Consider the following 19,768-nt stretch of genomic DNA (forward strand, 5'->3'; position numbering starts at 1 on the left):
TTTCTAGTCCTTATTTTTAACGAATGTTTTTATTTGATCATGAACCTATATATATATATATAACAAAACAACCTATATTTGAAAATAACTTATATTTGAAAATAACAAAACAAACTTAATAAAGATACTATCACAATAAAGTCTAAAATAAATTATAAATTTTATAACTTGAGATTTTATATTTTATTTTTGATCAATAACTTACATTTGAAATGTTATAGAAACTAAACCTTATCAAGCCACTTAACACGTTTATAGTTAATAATTTAGGGTTATTTCTACCAAACTTAATTAATAATATAATTTAGTAACAAATTTTAAATTAGACTCTAATTTTCATGCATTCAATATAAGTTTAAAGTCCATAGACACATAATAAACATTAAAAAAAAAAATTTAAATACCAACATTCCAAATACATCTCAAACTATAACAAACTATAGTTAACTATACAAATAAAAAATAATATTCGAAATATATATTAAATAAGTTTTTAACACCATTATTGAAATATTTAAAATTCCTAATTATATATGTGAAATATTATAAAGTTTTGTTTAGTAAAATTTAAATTCATTGGTATTTAATAATTTAAAAATATAAGTTTTTATTTTTTATGTAAGTAGTTATCTACATTATTTTTTAAGGGTTTCATTATATAACTAAAATAATTTTCGTGTATATGTATCTCTTAATAATTTAACAATAATTTTGTTGGTAGAGTAATATTTTTGAAAACAAAAACAATTTCCTAGTTAATAATTTAACAATAACTTCTTTATTACATTAATATTTTAAAAACTACTCTAACAAAAAACAAGCCTGAAAGTAATCTATATGAAGATTAGATCATACTTTTTTAAAATGAACTTTCCGTACATTTCATTAAAGAATAAATGTTATGATATACCTATGTAGATTTTTTAATTTTTTGAAGTTTGTTTTTTAAACGTTTGTATAGATTTTTCAATACATTGAAATAATTGTTTAAATCAAAGAAAGATGTAGTTGAGTTATTTATGAATATTGTATTGTTTAAAATTGGTTTTATTTAAAAGTACTTATTTAGGTTAAAATTGATATTATTTAGAAAGTATGTTATGACCTTTTAAATGTCAATCAAGACGTTTATAAGTATATATGTAGGTGAAAATATCTTAATAAGAATATTTATTATAATATATATCATAATTAGGATCCAACTTAATGTATGATGATGCAAATATGTGTACATATATTCTAATTTATATCAGAATAAGAACCACTATCGGAAATAAAATGAGAGACTTCAAGGTATATATAAATGTATAGTAGGCCTAAAAAAACACACAAAAATCTCTCTAAAAATAAGAAAAAAATATCATATCATCTCAACCAAACTGAGACCAAACTGAGACAACTTTATAATAGCCAACAGTACTAAAAGCTAAGTCATATGAAATCAAATAAAAGAAAAGAAAAAAAAACAGCAGTCCACATATATATTCTAAAAAGAGGTGGGGTTTTTTCAATCCTTCATAAGAAACATAAAAATAAATTATGAAATGGAACCTAGCTAGTTCACCACCATCAGGATAGGGGCCCCTACTAAGAATTATTAGGATAATGCTGCTGTGTGAAGTTAGTCGGTCAATGCTATAAGGCCTGTTAATGTCATCTTACCTTACATCAAAATACCCATCTGGACCACCACTAATATCACTACAACCAATGCGACCACCATCAAAGTTTTCCCTACTGCGGATGCTAGTACTGCCAATGGCACTGGTATAATTATATGCATTGTCCCTTATCATTCAAGTACCACCAATATCCTCAACAGCTTCACCTTTGAAACTGCTATCAAAGCCACTACAAAATTTACCACCACCACCATCAATGTTACTAGTACTAAAATTACCACAAATACCACCACTAGCACTACCAATTCCACTTATAAAGTTCCCGCCACCAAGGCCATAACTAAAACAACCACTGCAGCTACTAAATCTATGAGTACTGATGCTACCACTAGCACCACCAGTGCAACAACTGAAACTACCAGCCATGCGACTGTTAGAATTTCAAACCCTCCAATAAATAAGTTGTTTAGTTTGTATTCTACGCATGCGAAATAAGGGTGGCATCTATAACTAAAAATAGTTGTACGTGTATGTATAAGATAAATGATAAGCAATTAGCTAGGTCTGCAGTAGAGTGAATAATGTATGAACACAAAGAGCAGCAACAAAAGATCGAGGAAATATGGTAGGCAGGAAAGTCAAGTGCACGTGCAGCACCTATATCCATACACGGTGTGGAGAAAATTATGCAGGTTATTTCATGGAAAAGAGTTTGAATCCTAATTTTAAGGTAGGCTGTACGTGTGAAGAAAGAAACAACAGCAAGAGTTCACATATGAATGGTGCCTATTACGTATGTGAATTAAAGAAACAAAAGGCAGCCATATTTGAAATAAAAGGCTGGGCATATATTGTGGGCTGCCAAGAGTTAATGCATGTAGTCAAACAATGATCCAGCTACCTAATATATACTATGTAAGGCATGACGTTGTTATATATCCTGAAGCCTATATAAATAAGGTGCAAGTCTGTAGGTTTATATTTATAACAACACACACCGAGAGAGGAAAAACAGAAGAAAAAAGAAGCAGAAGCTCTTTGTTGTAAGAAAAGAAACAAGGCTGTAGCCTTTATGTGTTGTACTTTTATTATTCATCAAAATAAAAGTGTAGTGTCATTGTATTTGTGCTTTAATATTATCAAAGTTTAGGTATAAAAGCCCATACACGTTTCCAACAAGTGGCATCAGAGCTAAGGTTCCGTTCGTGAAAAATGGCGACGATGGTGCAACCAAATATTCCAAAATTGACGAGTACAAATTACGGGAACTGAAGTATTCAAATGAAGGTATTACTCGGTTCCTACGATAATTGGGATATTGTCGAAAGCGGGTATGACGAGCCCACAGATGCAGCCGCTAAAGCAGCCCTGTCAAATGCTGAGAAGATGATTTTGAAAGAGACCCGGAAAAAAGAGAAAAAGGCGTTATATACAATTATTCAAGGAGTTGACGAATCAACCTTTGAAAAAATTTCAAATGCAAAAACGGCGAAAGACGCGTGGGAGATTCTGCAGAAATCATTCCAGGGTGTCGAGAAAGTCAAAAAGGTTCGTCTCCAAGTACTACGTGGGGAGTTCGAAAATTTGAAGATGAAGAGTTCTGAAAATATTGGTGAATTTGTTACGCGTTTAAAAACGGTGACAAATGAGATGAAAAGGAATGGTGAAAGTCTCGACGATGTTCGGGTCATAGAAAAGTTGCTCCGTTCATTAACAAGAAAATTTGATTATGTTGTTACTTCTATCGAAGAATCAAAAGACTTGTCCACGATTCCTATTGATGAGCTCGTAGGTTCTCTTCAAGCCCACGAGCAGCGAATGAACCAGTATGATGATGTAAGCCATTTGGAAAAGGCGTTGCAAAGTAAGTTGTCCATTGGTGACAATTCTGGTAGTAGCAGTTATGCACGTGGCAGAGGTGGCTTTAGAGGTGGCTACTGTGGTGGACGAGGACGAGGAAGGCAGTCTTTCAGTAGAGGCCAGACATCTGAAGGGTATCATCCATCTGGTCGTAGTCAAAATTTTAGAGGCCGAGGACGAGGCGGATATCAACAACGAGGTGATAAGTCTCAATATCAGTGCTATAACTGTAATAAATATGGCCATTTCTGTTATGAGTGTAGAGCACCAAAGGTGGAAGAAAGAAGCCATTTTGCAGCAGCAAAAGAAGACAAAGATGTTGGCACTACTATGTTCCTCACTTACAAAGGAGACGAGGAAAGTAAAAAGAATGTTTGGTATCTTGACTCAGGGGCCAGTAATCACATGACTGGTCACAAGGTATTATTCACGGAGATTGACGACACCATCAGCGGAGAAGTTACTTTTGGTGACTCGTCAAAGAATCCGGTGAAAGGAAAAGGTACTGTCACGATCATGTCAAAGAAAGGTGAAAAGAAATATATAAATGATGTTTATTATATTCCTGCATTGAAAAATAATATTATCAGTCTTCGCCAACTTGTGGAGAAAGGATATAATATACAGATGCAGGACAATTCCCTCATCATCAGAAATTAAGCTGAGGAATTGATTGCAAATGTGGAGATGTCAAAGAATCGATTGTTTACGCTTGATATGCAAACGAATATGCAGAAGTGCTTAAAGTCGGTCATTAAAAATGACTCGTGGTTGTGGCATTTGAGATATGGTCATCTTGGATTCTCTGGCCAGAAATTATTGTCAAAAACAAAAATGGTGGACGGTTTGCCAGAAATCAATGAACCAGAAAATTTGTGTGAAGCATGTGTAAAGGGAAAACAACATCGACAAAGTTTTCCCGTTGGAAAATCATGGAGAGCCAGGAGGCCATTGGAGATTGTTCACACAGATATTGCTGGTCCATTTGATATCTCATCACTTGGAGGTAATAGATATTACCTAACATTTATCGATGATTTTAGCAGGAAAAGTTGGGTGTATATCATCAAAGAAAAGTCAGAAGCTCTTGATAAATTCAAGGAGTTCAAAGCACTGGCAGAAAAGCAAAGTGGTCATTATTTGAAGGTACTCAGATCAGACAGAGGAGGCGAGTATACTTCTAATCTGTTCAGAAGCTTTTGTAGAGCACATGGAATCAATCATCAGTTGACAACGGCCTATACTCCTCAACAAAATGGCGTTGCAGAAAGAAAGAATCGCACTATTCTTGACATGGCAAGGAGCATGGTGAAAGCAAAGCACATGCCGAGAACTTTTTGGGCCGAAGCCGTTCTATGTGCAGTTTATTTGTTGAATCGCTGTCCAACAAAAAGTGTCACAAATAAAACTCCAAATGAAGCATGGAGCGGGAGCAAACCATCAGTTGGACATCTCAGAATTTTTGGGTGTATTGCTTATGCCCACGTTCCTGATCAGAAAAGGAAGAAGCTGGGTGATAAAGGCGAGAAATGCATCTTTACCGGATATGATAAAAGAAGCAAGGCGTACAGACTCTACAATCCCGTAACGAAGAAATTAATCATTTCTCGAGATGTTGAGTTCGATGAATCAGATTACTGGAGATGGAGCGAGGATGAAAGAAAAGTTGCTGGTTTATTTTTCAATGGTGATGACGATGACGGTGATAACCGGAACATTGAAGATGACGGAGACGATGATCAAACTCCTCCACCAAGTCCAAATCAACAAACTTTTGGATCAACACCATCCACGGGAGGAAGCAGCAGTTCAGGGGGAGCACCACGAAAGATGCGGAGTCTGGATAATATCTACGAAACTATAAGTCCGGTACAAACAACCTTTGATTATTCCTTATTTTGCTTAATGGCTGAATGTGACCCATTTATATTTGAGGAAACTTCTGAAGAAAGCAAATGGAACAAAGCCATGGATGAGGAAATTGGCGCCATCAAGAAAAATGATACATGGGAGCTCACAGATCTTCCAGAAGGACATAAAGCAATTGGCGTCAAGTGGGTCTACAAGATAAAGACAAATCAGGATGGTGAAGTGGAAAAGCACAAGGCGAGGCTAGTGGCTAAAGGCTACAAGCAGCGATATGACATTGACTATGATGAGGTGTTTGCTCCAGTTGCACGAGTTGACACCATCAGACTTCTTACAACAATTGCTGCTCAAAATCAATGGAAGATTTTTTAGATGGACGTGAAGTCGGCATTTCTGAATGGTTATCTTGAAGAAGAAGTCTATATTGAGCAGCCTCCCGGATATGTTGATAAAGGCAAGGAAGATAAAGTCTATCGGCTGAAAAAAGCATTATATGGTTTGAAGCAAGCTCCGCGAGCATGAAATACAAGGGTTGATGAATATTTTCAGAAAAATGGTTTCGTGAAGAGTCCATACGAGCATGCCCTCTATACAAAGACAAATTCAGGGGGAGATATTATGATCGTGTGCTTGTACGTGGATGACATGATCTTTATAGAAAACAACCCTGGTATGTTTGATCATTTTAAGAAAGTTATGACTAACGAATTTGAGATGACAGATATTGGTCAAATGTCATAATTTCTTGGAGTCAAGGTGAAGCAAAAGAAAGATGGGATTTTTATGTCTCAGAAAAAATGCGGAGCAAAAATTTTAAAGAAGTTCAAAATGGAGGAATGCAAGCCAGTAAGCACGCCAGCAGAACCGAGCATAAAGCTCAAAGTTGATTCAACAAGGGATTCGGTAAATCCGATGTTGTTCAAAAGTTTGGTTGGAAGTCTGAGGTACCTAACTTTTACTCGTCCAGATATAATGTATGCAGTTGGATTGGTCAGTAGGTACATGGAAAAGCCGAAACAAGATCACTTCATGGCAGCTAAAAGGATTTTGAGGTACATAAAAGGTACATTTGATCAAGGTCTGTTTTGCACGCATTCTCAAAATTCAAAATTAGTTGGCTACTCAGACAGTGACTATGGAGGTGACTTGGATGACGGGAAAAGCACTTCAGGCTATGTTTTTCATATTGGTTCAGCGATATTTTCGTGGTCATCAAAAAAGCAGCAGACAGTTGCCCTCTCAACATGTGAGGCGGAGTACATGGCAGCAGCAACATGCGCATGTCAGGCTATGTGGCTAGGCTACATATTGGGCGAGTTAAATATTGCGAAGGAAGGTCCGGTTCAAATTTATGTGGATAATAAATCCGCTATTTCTCTCACGAAAAATCCAGTGTCACACAGTCGCAGCAAACACATCAACATAAAATATCATTTTCTTCACGAACAAGTAAATGATAAAATTGTGGAACTGATGCACTGCAAGACCGAAGAAAATTTGGCAGATATATTTACAAAGCCGTTGAAGCCGGACGTGTTTAACAACATGAAAAAGAAGCTTGGAATGCAGAGTCGAGTTTGAGGGGGAGTGTTAGAATTTCAAACCCTCAAATAAATAAGTTGTTTAGTTTGTATTCTACGCATGCAAAATAAGGGTGGCAGCTATAACTAAAAATAGTTGTACGTGTATGTATAAGATAAATGATAAGCAATTAGCTAGGTCTGCAGTAGGGTGAATAATGTATGAACACAAAGAGCAGCAACAAAAGATCCAGGAAATATGGCAGGCAGGAAAGTCAAGTGCACGTGCAACACCTATAACCATACACGGTGTGGAGAAAATTATGCAGGTTATTTCATGGAAGAGAGTTTGAATCCTAATTTTAAGGTAGGCTGTACGTGTGAAGAAAGAAACAACAGCAAGAGTTCACATATGAATGATGCATATTACGTATGTGAATTAAAGAAACAAAAGGCAGCCATATTTGAAATAAAAGGCTGGGCATATATTGTGGGCTGCCAAGAGTTAATGCATCTAGTCAAACAATGATCCACCTAGCTAATATATACTATGTAAGGCATGACGTTGTTATATATCCTCAAGCCTATATAAATAAGGTGTAAGTCTGTAGGTTTATATTTACAACAACACACACCGAGAGAGGAAAAACAGAAGAAAAAAGAAGCAGAAGCTCTTTGTTGTAAGAAAAGAAACAAGGCTGTAGCCTTTATGTGTTGTACTTTTATTAATCATCAAAATAAAAGTGTAGTGTTATTGTATTTGTGCTTTAATATTATCAAAGTTTAGGTGTAAAAGCCCATACACGTTTCCAACAGCGACCACCACTGTGACTACTAAGATTACCCAATATACCACCAATGCCACCATTAAAGCTACCAGCTATGCCACGACTAAGGCTACCAGAATTGCTACCACCTCTTATTCCATTATTAAAGTTACCACCAGTGGCGCTGCTTATGTTGGCACGAATTCCACCACCAACACCAACAACTCTACCACCAAATCCCCTACTAAGATTACCCGCAAAGGCTTTCACTAGGGATATATTATTCATATAATGGCCAAATGAATCGTGGAAATTTAGAACATTAGTTAAAAGGAACTTGGAAAATTATTCATGGGAAGTTAGTGTTTTTCTTTACATGCATTTGCGTGTCCGAGACATATTTATGGTCTAATAGACTTATTTTGTACTATTTTTTATAAAAGTGTTCTGAAATGATTGGTGATCTTAATTAGAATATTTCATATTAATTCCATAGTAAAATTAAATCTCTTTGAATAAAACTATAATTTCTGCAATAACATAAGTGTAGACTAGTTATTTTATAATTCTATTTAATATGTTAAAATTGTCATATCATTTTCTCTACTTGCAGAACAACAAAAGTGCATGGACGATGAATAAGTGGAATTTGCTGATCCAGGTGGCCGATGGAATGTCTCTAAAGTTATTTTTAATCTATTTTTATTCGAAGATACTTTTCATTTAGTTTTTCTTTTGTTGTATGTTGGAAATAAATGATTAATGTAAATTAGGTGAAAGATACTCTTGTAATTAATTAGGTGAATTGGAATCAAGATTTGTTTGAATTATTATACAGTAAATTGTTAATGTTGATTTAGCTTTTGAAAAATCATGTAAATTAATTGTGTATTTTTTTTGTACATTAAAATTTTTCTATTGCTCGTATAAACTGTTAAATGATTGTCCCATGCTGATGTGGCACATGTGACATGGCACATGGGCAGCGTACGTGTCATGGGGGACCCACTAACGTTTTGAGGATGTTTCAATTCAAAGGAAACTTATAACTATGTTGGTATAGGATAACAATATTGTTGTAGTTGCACTCTGTTTCAACATAAAAATATATATTGGCATAAATATATGTTGGCATAGAGAATGATGGTGTTGCTATTGACCCTAAAGGCAACATCGAAAAAATCAACACCAGAAAAGTGTTGCCTTTGAATATTTTCGGCCTACAGCAACATATTTTGGACCTATTCCAACATTTTTTTTAGTTGCAATAGGTTGTTTATGGTGTAGTGTATGGTTTGAAAATATTAAGAAAAATAAGGTTGAATAATATAGAGGGCCTTAAAAGGATGAACAAATATACAAGACCATCTATAATTTTAGCTACAGTGGGAGTGGTTTAAAATTAAGACCTAAGTTGACAAATATAACTAAATAGTGTAATTGGAGATGTAGTAAGTATAAGTTAGTGTTTAGGTTAAAATATTTTATTTAGAAATTCTTCTAAGATTACCTTTTGAATGATCTTAATTCAAGGTTTATTATTCTAATGACAAGGGACCACATAAATGTGTGTAGGTTTGTAAGTACTTTTATAAGTATGTGCCTAGGTTAAAAAAATTATTTAGAAAGTTCTATATGACCTTATAAATGATATTCAGGATTCATTACTCTAATGACCTTATAAGTATGTGCCTAAGTTATTGGCAGTTGCCTTACACATGCTATTATGTTTTCTAGAGGATTTCATGTAGGAAAATTTTGTGAAGATAACGTTGTGGCCTTTGAGAAACCTTAAGTAAGGGCATGTATAAATCATCAATGTTTAATTTTAATATGTCTGCATCTTCTATATAAATCTTATGTCCTCTGTTGGCGTAATCATGTTAAGATTTAACACATGGGCAATCACTTGCAGTGAGTCTGTGTTTGACCATGCAAAGTGGCCAAGGGCACAAATAGATCAGGACTTCCTCAAGTTGTCAACAAGGTTCAAAGCATTTAGATCTATTGTTAGGGTACCTGACCAAAATCCAAAATTTAAAATTGCCGTTCTTGCTTGCAGCTGGTTTTCTTTCAATTATATTCATAACAATTACATGTTGACTATTGTTATGCACTAAATTTTTGCTGAAATTGTGTTGGTGCAGGACAACTGTCTTGTTGATATGTTGCTTGGATGGCAGGATGGGAAAATTCCGGTTGACATAAAATGTGTCATTAGCTAAAAGTAAATTTTAATCTCCTTGTTTCTACACGCTAATTACAATGTAATATTTTATTTCAATCAGCAGTCAAGAGAGAGGTCCAAACACCCATGTCAAGCAATTTCTTGAAAGACACCAAATACCGTACCGTCATGTACATAAAACTAAAGATGACAAAAGTGAAGAAGGAATACTGGATTTGGCTCAGGATACTCATTTTCCGGTACTTGCAAGGTACATGCAGGTAAACTAAATGTCGAATATTCTATAAACTCTAGAGTGCACACACACAGAGAGAGAATTCTTCTTTACTGTCAAACAAGAAGGATTATGGTTGTTTGTCTGTGTGTGTTGTAGCGCACATCTATCTATCCTCCCCTTTTCCCTAAGACAACCTCATACTAGTCAAGCACTTTCCTTCTACCAGTAAATAAACTTTTACTTTGTAATAATTTTTGTATCTACAGATATTGTCTGGTAATTTCTTAAAAACTTATGAAAAGGACGTAATTATTTTCCATCATTCAAGGGTGGAAACACTAGCAAAAGAATCATGGATTTGTTAATTTAATTATTTGCCATCATTCAAGGCTGGAAACACTAGCAAACAGGTCGCAATCATGGATTAGTTAATTTAATTTTCTAAGATATCTCTATTGCATACACCTTATATTTTTTTGGATTTAATTATATATATATATATATCAATTTACTTAGAAAGTGGATTACTAGAATAATTTTAGCGTCTGACACAAGCTAGGTCATAATTATTTTGATAATCCAGCCGAAAAAACAGGGACTTCTCCCTCACCAGTGTTTTGTGAAAGCTTTGTAAGAGTGGCAATGGGGACTACTGAGTGGAGCTGCAATCATTGTCAAATGATCCAAATTTGGAAAAAAAAGCTATATTCAATTTCCAGCCAAAAAATGAAACAATAGGTGCTTGTTGTATAAAGATCTTAAATAACAATTTGTATTATGCTATGCTTGGAGTCTAAACCTGCAAGTAATTTATAATTATGATTATTTTTGGGATCAGTCTATAATGTAACTACATTTGATATATTAATACAACAATAAAATGTTATGCCGGAATGACCATTTATGGTATAACATTGTTAAAATTGGGTATTAATGTAATTTTGTTTTGTTGAAATTGTAATACAGTAAAAACATGCATTTGCATCAGAACTAGAACACATGGTGGCTAGGATGGTTTCCAAAGCTATGGAGTCGAGAAACACTACGAGTACGAGTCCTATCTTAAATCAATGACTTGTCTTCTACGGATGATGAAATATATGCTACAACAAAAGGATGAAACTATTGTTGGTGCTCATATACATATTGATAAGAGTTTTATAACAATACTTCACAATACTTCACGACGATCAGGTCGGTAAAACAGAAATAAGTACTACTCTAATGAATGGATTGCTTTGAGAATTCCACCAAACTATTACTTAGTGATGGCTGGCGATACATTTTTGTTAAATCATCAACTTCATTTCACTTATTAGTAGATTTATTCTAATTTTTTTTTATAAATAGTAGAAATATACTATTGTGATGTTTGGTTCGAGTACCACTACAACAAAATAGGCCAATTACGACGTCCAACTTACGACGGAAAAAGAGTCAGGAGAAAGAGTCAGGAGGACAAGAGTATAGGGGTGCTCCTGCATTTGGATTTTGAAAATTGAAATAATTATGTAACTTTAGATACTTGGGTATCATGTAACATGGATCACTAAAGATCCTTGTTTTATCATTGAGGAGTGTTTCACTTACCACTTTGAACTTGTATTTGCTTTTGCGTTTGATGTAATAAAATCATAAAAGTATACGTTGTTGGAATTATGCTTAGGAAAAATGTCTTTGGTTTAGAGTTTGTGATTGCATTAGACTTTGAAAGGTTTAGAATTTAAATTGGAAGCTGAAAATGGCTGGAAACTAAAAAATCAGAATTTGGTTATTCTCGAAATACAAACTTACGACGGTCGTTCATCACATATTTTGTGGTAAGTTGGCCCCAGTTCCTAACATACGACAGTTTTTTTCTGTCGGAAGTTTCTAATTTACGACGTAAATTTGCGTCGTATATTTATGTTATATTTTATCAAGGTGGGACCCACAAGAAAATATCTAACGATTTTTCCGTCGTAAGTAACTAACATACGACGATATTTTCCATCGTAAGTAGATTTATTATTTTATTGAGAATGTGGGCCCCTTCTTCCTAACTTGCGACGCAATTTTATCTTGTGACGAAAAAATGAACTTACTACTCGACCAAAAACGACGATTTTTTTCCGTCGTAAATGGCTCAATTACGACGATTTCAGTTCAAAAAAACCGTCGTAAATGGCCAAATTTTTTGTAGTGTACATATGAATCTGCAACTGACATCAGGTTTGTCAAGTTTGGCCTTAAATGTATGATAATAATTTATCTCAACTAATCTCTATCTACTTTCAAACTTGAAGGCTATTAGTTCAACTGCTCTAACACTACATTCTAAGTTTATCAAGAATTTAACATAGAAACAGAGCACCAGATTGGAATAATTTTCGTTGCTTTTAAATTTTATATTGGACCAGGTCAGGAGCAATGACAAACTAAACTCTGCATTCCATTCAGTGATCATGAAAGGAGAAAAAGTAAGATATTCACTGGGGCTATTCTCACTCATAATCTTGGTCAACATATCTATGTGTGTGTGAAATCATAATATGAGAATAGAAAGCAAAATATTTTAAATATCTAGAAGTATTGATGTAACAGGGGTACAATATATTCAAAGTTTTATTGGCAGTTTGCTGGATGTGATAAAGTATGCCTTCTCAGAAATCAAGTACATTTCTTTACATCAGGTTGATGACATATGATTGTTATTTCATGTCTTTTATGGATACACCTCATTTTTTTAACTCATGCTTATAAATATGTTTATTTGTCTTGTCTTACCAAGTCTAATACAATTTCTCTATCTTCTGTTAATATTGCTATATTATTGTTTGGCGAAAGGAATAGGTCAAATACACGAGGGTATTTCATATGGTCATTCTTGGATGTATTCGAGTTGCTAGACTGATATAAATCAGGCTATGGCTTGTATTATGTGGTTTTATACAAGGATTGTTCTCTAATGCAGTCACCACTGGAGTTTGGTAATCATATGTATCCGGGATAAGGAAGATGAATTTGGACCAATTTTACTTCACTTGGATTCAGTCGGTTTCACATTGGTAGTTCAATTTTTGAAAATATTAAAAGGTATGGAAACATTCTAATGATTCAGACTTGAGAGAGCCAGAAGTTATTATTTATCAAAATATTTTATTGAGCAGTTTGGTTGCCAAGTTAAGGATACCATATGTTCTATAGCGTATTTTGTTCTGCATTGTGAACTTATATTTTGATGTTTGAGTTGATAAATAATGATATTATCAAATGCATACTTGTCATATATGATGGTAGATTTGTCAGTTACAATTATTTACAGAAAGGGAAAGGCTGCATTGGTATAAGAATTAGTATATTAGTCCTTATCCCACAATTTGTTTGGTCAGGTACACAGGTACTTCTAATGTATCTTGTTATAGGTTATATCAATCCTGCAATTGAGGAAGAGGACAAGGACGAGGAAACGAAAGATGAGTCCAGTGTGCAAGAAGGAGCTCATAGTGCCAAGGTGGATGATATAGACATCAAGGATGAGTCCAGTGTGCAAGAAGGAGCTGATAGTGCCAAGGTGGATGATATAGACATCAAGGATGAGTTGTAGACTGCTAAATCATTGGACTATATATTTTAATTTAGGTTATTTTTTTCTTTCCCCTAGTTTAAAGAGGGTACCCAAAAAGTTGTAGTATGTGATAACTGGCTGTGAGGTTATGGAAATGGATTTTTTTACAGTTACGAGATAACACTACTAGAAAAATATAATATATGATTTGATTCAATTTGTGTTTTAATATTTATGCTGTTTTAGAACGGAGGTTAAAAACCATAAATATGTATCAGTTTACACATATAAAAGCAATGTCTTAAAATCACAAAGACATCAGTCAAAATAAAATATTCGATGTTAATAAAGGTATATTAGCACATGTAAACAAGGCAATAAGAACGATTCAAAAATAAACACCTGATGTCTATTTATCATATTAACATCGGTTATTTAGAAAATAATTGATGTCTATTGTTCAAATTGACATCGGTTATTTAGAAAATAATCGATGTTTATTTTTGAAATTAACATCGGTTCTTTAGAACCAACCGATGTCTAATATGTATGATACATCATTTTTTTATTTTTAATCGATGTTAATTCATAAATATTGCTTGTGTGTTATAGTTTTAAATAGGCCTATTCGTCTTAGTATACATTTTTAACGCGACATTACTCAATTAGATAACAAGAATGTGAATTAGACATCAGAAATTTTTCAGAAATGTTGTGTAGGATTACGTAGACATCGACCGATGCCTATGAGAAAATATCTTTAACATCAGTCGCGAAGACATCATACATAACGATGTTTAAGGTGTTTTTTCTAGTAGTGAAACTGGAAGAAGACCAGGTAACTACAACGTATGTATTCTACACTTAATATGTTATTTCTAATTTCCTGGATTAGTATGTAGATTTTGCATTTGTTCTTCATCATCTTTGTCACCCTATATAATACTAATATTTGAACAAAACTATATAGGATGAAATACCAACACAAGAAACATAAGACACTACTCAGGGGGATATTCAAGGACAACAAAATCAAGATCAGATGGAATTTAAAGAAGACGAGACACAATAAAGTCAATATCATATGAAATTGGAACAACACCAGACACAAGAAAGTGAAGTTCAATTTGAAGAGAAAGGACCATACAACAAAACAAAAATGAACAAGTTACATATGTTATTCACTAAAGTGTACTTAGTAATCACGAAATTATACATTTTAATCAGTATATTGTACATAGAAATTACTATTAATATGGTCTGGTTTCTAGAGTCTAGGGCTTAACAGCCCTAAACCCTACACTAAGTTATGGTTTAGGCTCTAGGGTTTCGGGCCCCTAAACCCTAAACCCAAAATAGATGCTATATATATCCTAATTTCTTATTATTAGAAAGAGCTAAATATTTTTAAAACCTATTTAAGAAATTGGTGAACCCTAAAAAATTAATAACTATTAAATTAAGTTCCGGTTTAAATTATAGATAGTAATTTCAAGATCTTGAATTATTATTTTTATAACCAGGGAAAACACACTATTCAAGATAATGTTGAAGATGAAATAAATTTGAAGAAACTGAAACACAAGAAAGTCAAGACCAATTTTAAGAGAAATAACCAAACAAGAAACCAAAAATTAACATGTGGAAGAGGAGGATAGAGAAAAAGGTAAAAAATCACTATGTTACCCATGTTATTCACTGAACTCTACATAGTAATCACTAAATTACACATGCTAATCACTATATTGTACATAGAAATCACTATTTAAGTTTCAATTTAATTATACATAGTAATTTCTAGATCTTAAATTATTAAATTTTGTATAAAGGACAACATTGAAGGTGAAGATAAGGAGCCAAAGAAAAAAATGGCAAATTTGAGAATTCCGAATAAGAAAAATTCAAAATTGGACACTGAGGTAAATCATAAGAAAAATAAAAGTTTTTATGTTTATATTCTCTTACATTTTTTTATTTGACAACCCGATTGAACGTGTTGTACATATCAATAATCGAAAAGGAGATTTAAAAATTAGGAATTTTCCAAGACTGTTCAGCCAAATGGTATACTACCTCTCAGAAGAACAAAAGGAATGGGTTATAGATTCTATATTTGGGCACATAGTCAATTTATGTTTGGAGTTGTTGCCATCAAAGCTCGCATATAACATCTTTCAAATTTTTGGCCATAACAATGTTTTTTTGAGGCTTAAACATTCAAACATATAAATTAATGAGGAAGAAGTTTTTGATGTGTTGGGAATCCCATATGGAGGACAGTCTATAATGCTGGCATCAGGAGACAAGTACCAGAAGAGGACTAAATAGTGGTTAGAATAATTTTCTGCTGATAAAAAGGAACAAATTATTACTGAAATGGTGGTCGAACTAATGAATGGCCAAGGGCTGACTGAGAGTTTTAAACTGAATTTTGTTATAGTTTTGTCAAATGTCATATTTGGAACACCAAGATATGCATACATTGAAAAATAACATCTTAAGCTCGATAGCGATTTTGATTATTTGTACAAGTTTAATTGGGCAGAGTACCTAATTTCCAACCAGGTCAAAGCTACTGATAGTTGGAATAAAAACAATTATGTTTTCTTCAGAGGATCAATGGTCTTTCTGATGGTAACAATTTTATTTATTTGTACTATGTACATTGTTATTTTTAAGAAATAAATGTATTTAAAAAAATCAGTTATTATGTAGTTATTCTATTTAGATCTTGAGTACGTCACATAGGAATCAACTTTGTAGAGGCACGTTCCGTCTTACAAAAGATGGCATGTGAAACTGTTGAAACAAAGACAGACAATTGAAGTGTTGAATGAAGTCTTTGGGGTTGGTGTTGTTATGCCACCATGAGGGAGTATTTGGAACAACATTTACAAAAGGAAAAAAATGATCAAAATGTAAAATTTACAATCATTAAACATCTACGTATTCTTTTTTTTTATACTTGTTTAAACTGATTAATTCTTTATGGTTTAAATTCCAAGGAAAAAAACTTCAATGAAAATGAATATACAGGATATGAAGCTGGTAATGATGGTTGGGAACGATATTAAGGATGGGCAAAACACAGATGATGTTGTCGAAGATTAAAATCAGGTACTTTAAAAAATCAGGTATTACATATAAAAACTACTAAGAATTAAAAAAACAGAGGTTGACAAGGATGGTGAAGAACAAATAGAAATTACGCAGAATGACCCAGGAAAAACACATGAAGAAAAGGTATAATCACTAAAGTTTGAAATTTTAATCACGAGTTCTAGAACTTTAATCACTAATTCACTGCTATAAAATAACTAAAACTTGACTGTTTAATCAACGATTTTTGCTTTTTAATCACTAATTACAACTTGAACTGTATCGTATATAATGTCTCCTAAAATATATTGCATATAAAGGATAAAGTTGAAAATTTGCGAGAGAAAGCAAATGATTTAATTAAATCAAAGATAAGCAAATGATTTAATTAAATCAAAGATTCTTTTTTGATACGGATTTGAAGTCTGCATTAGAAACATATCCAACAAATCAGACCATATTGATGATTAAAGATTTAATCAATGATGTATTTAATCCAAAGAGTCAAGGGAACCCAACTGCAAGGAAAAATAAGCAATCAAAACAGCCAAAGCAACAACAACAACAAACAGATGAAGCAGATGTGGAATTGGGAGATGAAGAATTTGATGAAGAATTGGGAGATGTTGATCTTATTGAATATGTGAGATCTACACAAGGAAATCTAACCAACTTTGGTCCAGATGAAGACGATGATGGAATTCAATCTTTTTTCTCTTGGAATTGATGAAGATATATATGGAGAGGATATTACTGATTGTATTACTTCTAAGCCAAAAATAAGAGAGAAGAGCACACGTCTCCAAAAGTTGGGTAGATTTGGCAAATCCACATACATTGACTGAATGGTAAATATTGAATCTAATTTTACAAGTCAGGAGGTGGGATTATGGAGATTTACATTATAAAAAAGAGATTTAATTTAAGTACTGAATATTTATTATATTCAATTATATATTGCAGTATATAATTCTGGACGTACAATAACCAATTAATATTTCGTGGGAGATAATATTTAGCATGGGTGATTTCTTTTCCATAAGGGAAGTGTGCAAACTCTGAAAATCAACAATAATTTAGCAAGTACAGTCATCGACACATATGCAACTATCCTCAATGATGATGAAAAGTACAAGATAGAGGAATCTCCATTGCATGTATTCTATACTATTGACTGTGTGATAATAAATCTATCCACTAATATTGGTAAAATTGTCCATTAATTTATTAATGTCCACTTTTCATTTTAAAAAAAATACATATTTTACAGCATCCAAACTTGGATACTGACAAAACTTACTACAACATATCCAACATTTGCTGAGAATATGGATCGAATGCTTGAAAAATTCAAGAGGATAAGGCTTGATAGTATGGACATCGTAAAATTTAAATTTACGATATGAGAACTTCTATTTGATACCGTATTGTTGCCATATTTACGTATCTAATACCAAATTTATTGCAGGTGTTTTTCCCAATTTTTTGCCTCTGAGCATTTCTATTTGATTTGCTACAACATCAATAATTCAGCGTGGGAGATAATTGACAATATAAGAAGGAATGATGATCCAAAGATTTGCTATGGAGAAAACCAAAACTCTGGTATAAAAATATAAACACTTTAAGATAAATATAAATTTCTTGATTCAATTTCAATTCATATAACTTAATTGTTTCAATTTTTTTCAACATTCACAGTTTATCAAGTACTTGAAAGCAAATGGACATGTCATGTTGGCGAATATGATAAAAAACTTGAAGCCAAATTATTTGAAAATGTCATGGCGAATAATTCAATTGATTGTGGCATATTCCTAATCAGGCTCGTGGAGACTTATAAAGAAGACTCAAAGAACTGGAAAACATGATTGAGAGAATAACATGTATCAAGAAAAACTTCAAAATATTTACTATAAACACACAAAAAATCATAAAATATATCACAACTAATCACTGAAATTTTATAATTTTTTTAATTACAGAATGGGCAGAGAAATCAGCTCAACAGGATTCGTATCAAATATAACAGCGTTATACTGTCATCACAACTCAATTTTACAAGGTAGGAAATCATGACGGAGGGAAAGGAACCTTATATTAAAGTTGCCTCAAATAAGCTAATGAACTTGGTTATTGAATCCTTTCAACAGTGTCTGGAACAAAGAATGAGCAATAATCCAGGAGACAGAGAAGAACAGTTTGCAAAATCGAAAAGTGTGACTTTTGCAAAAAATTTGACAAGTACATTTGATGAAGTTGCAAATAACAAAGATGTACAAGACTAGTTTTATTATGTTCTATATTTTATAACTGTACATTTAAATTGTTGGAATCTCTGTATAAGATTAACGTTTAAGTATAAGCACTATTGATATTTTAGTACTTTCATTTTGGAAAAGTGGTGGATGGCGATATGATTGAAATTTGAAATATTATGAATGTTTCGGAACATATATTGTTACAGTATATATAATTTATATGTTATGTTTGTTTTAGTTGTCGGATAATGTTCCGATGAAATATTGATATAATGTCATGGTTTAAAATTTATCTTTATTAGACATAAATTTTGTTTAGCATCCAGCATCCCTCTAATATAATGCTAAAAATAATACAAGACAAAATTACAAACATGAAATATAAACCAAACGTTTTTCATATAATGCTAAAAATATATCATATAATACTGAAAGTCACAAACATAGGGATGGCAAAATAATCCGATCCGACGGATACACGATCCGAAACCCAAAATTTTGGATTTACCGAACTGGATTTTTTGGATTTGGATATGAATTTAATTTTTAAGCCCGAAATTTTTTGGATTTGGATTTGGATATTAGGTATACCGATCTGAAACCCGATCCGAAATCTGAAACTCTATCTGAACCCGATCCAAACCCGAATTTCTAAAAAAAACCTGAATTATTATATATATTAATTATATATAAAATATTAGAATTTTATATATTATATATTATAATAATATAATATTATAATATAACACATATATATTAATAATAATATACATTATACATATTATTATATAATTTTTAGAACATATATTTTTATATTT

The 19,768-nt window shown here is 32.7% G+C and overlaps 3 protein-coding genes across 6 annotated transcripts; all 3 read left to right on the top strand.

The window, feature by feature from the left end:
• The first annotated feature begins 2,903 nt into the window (after nucleotides 1-2,903).
• On the top strand, nucleotides 2,904-4,155 carry LOC141660557 (uncharacterized). Its single transcript, XM_074467552.1, has 2 exons — nucleotides 2,904-3,984; nucleotides 4,073-4,155. The coding sequence occupies exons 1-2, from the start codon at nucleotides 2,904-2,906 to the stop codon at nucleotides 4,153-4,155; spliced, it is 1,164 nt and encodes a 387-aa protein (XP_074323653.1).
• A 2,024-nt stretch (nucleotides 4,156-6,179) lies between these two features.
• Nucleotides 6,180-6,932, top strand: LOC141660558 (secreted RxLR effector protein 161-like). Its single transcript, XM_074467553.1, has one exon. It carries the CDS (start codon nucleotides 6,180-6,182, stop codon nucleotides 6,930-6,932), a length of 753 nt encoding a protein of 250 aa, XP_074323654.1.
• Nucleotides 6,933-12,382: 5,450 nt separating this feature from the next.
• LOC141661694 (uncharacterized) lies at nucleotides 12,383-13,783 on the top strand. Of its 4 annotated transcripts, none has more exons than XR_012550089.1 (3): nucleotides 12,383-12,502; nucleotides 12,997-13,118; nucleotides 13,415-13,783. XR_012550089.1 is itself a non-coding variant. In XM_074468698.1 (3 exons), the coding sequence occupies exons 1-3, from the start codon at nucleotides 12,678-12,680 to the stop codon at nucleotides 13,627-13,629; spliced, it is 375 nt and encodes a 124-aa protein (XP_074324799.1). In that variant the 5' UTR covers nucleotides 12,525-12,677; the 3' UTR covers nucleotides 13,630-13,783. The 4 variants fall into 4 exon arrangements, 2 of the variants coding, with proteins under 2 accessions (XP_074324799.1, XP_074324800.1); XR_012550090.1 differs by having other exon boundaries at nucleotides 13,448-13,783; XM_074468698.1 differs by lacking the exon at nucleotides 12,383-12,502 and adding an exon at nucleotides 12,525-12,715.
• The last annotated feature ends 5,985 nt before the right edge of the window (nucleotides 13,784-19,768 follow it).

Source organism: Apium graveolens, chromosome 5 (assembly GCF_009905375.1).
Source record: "Apium graveolens cultivar Ventura chromosome 5, ASM990537v1, whole genome shotgun sequence".
NCBI lineage: Eukaryota > Viridiplantae > Streptophyta > Magnoliopsida > Apiales > Apiaceae > Apium > Apium graveolens.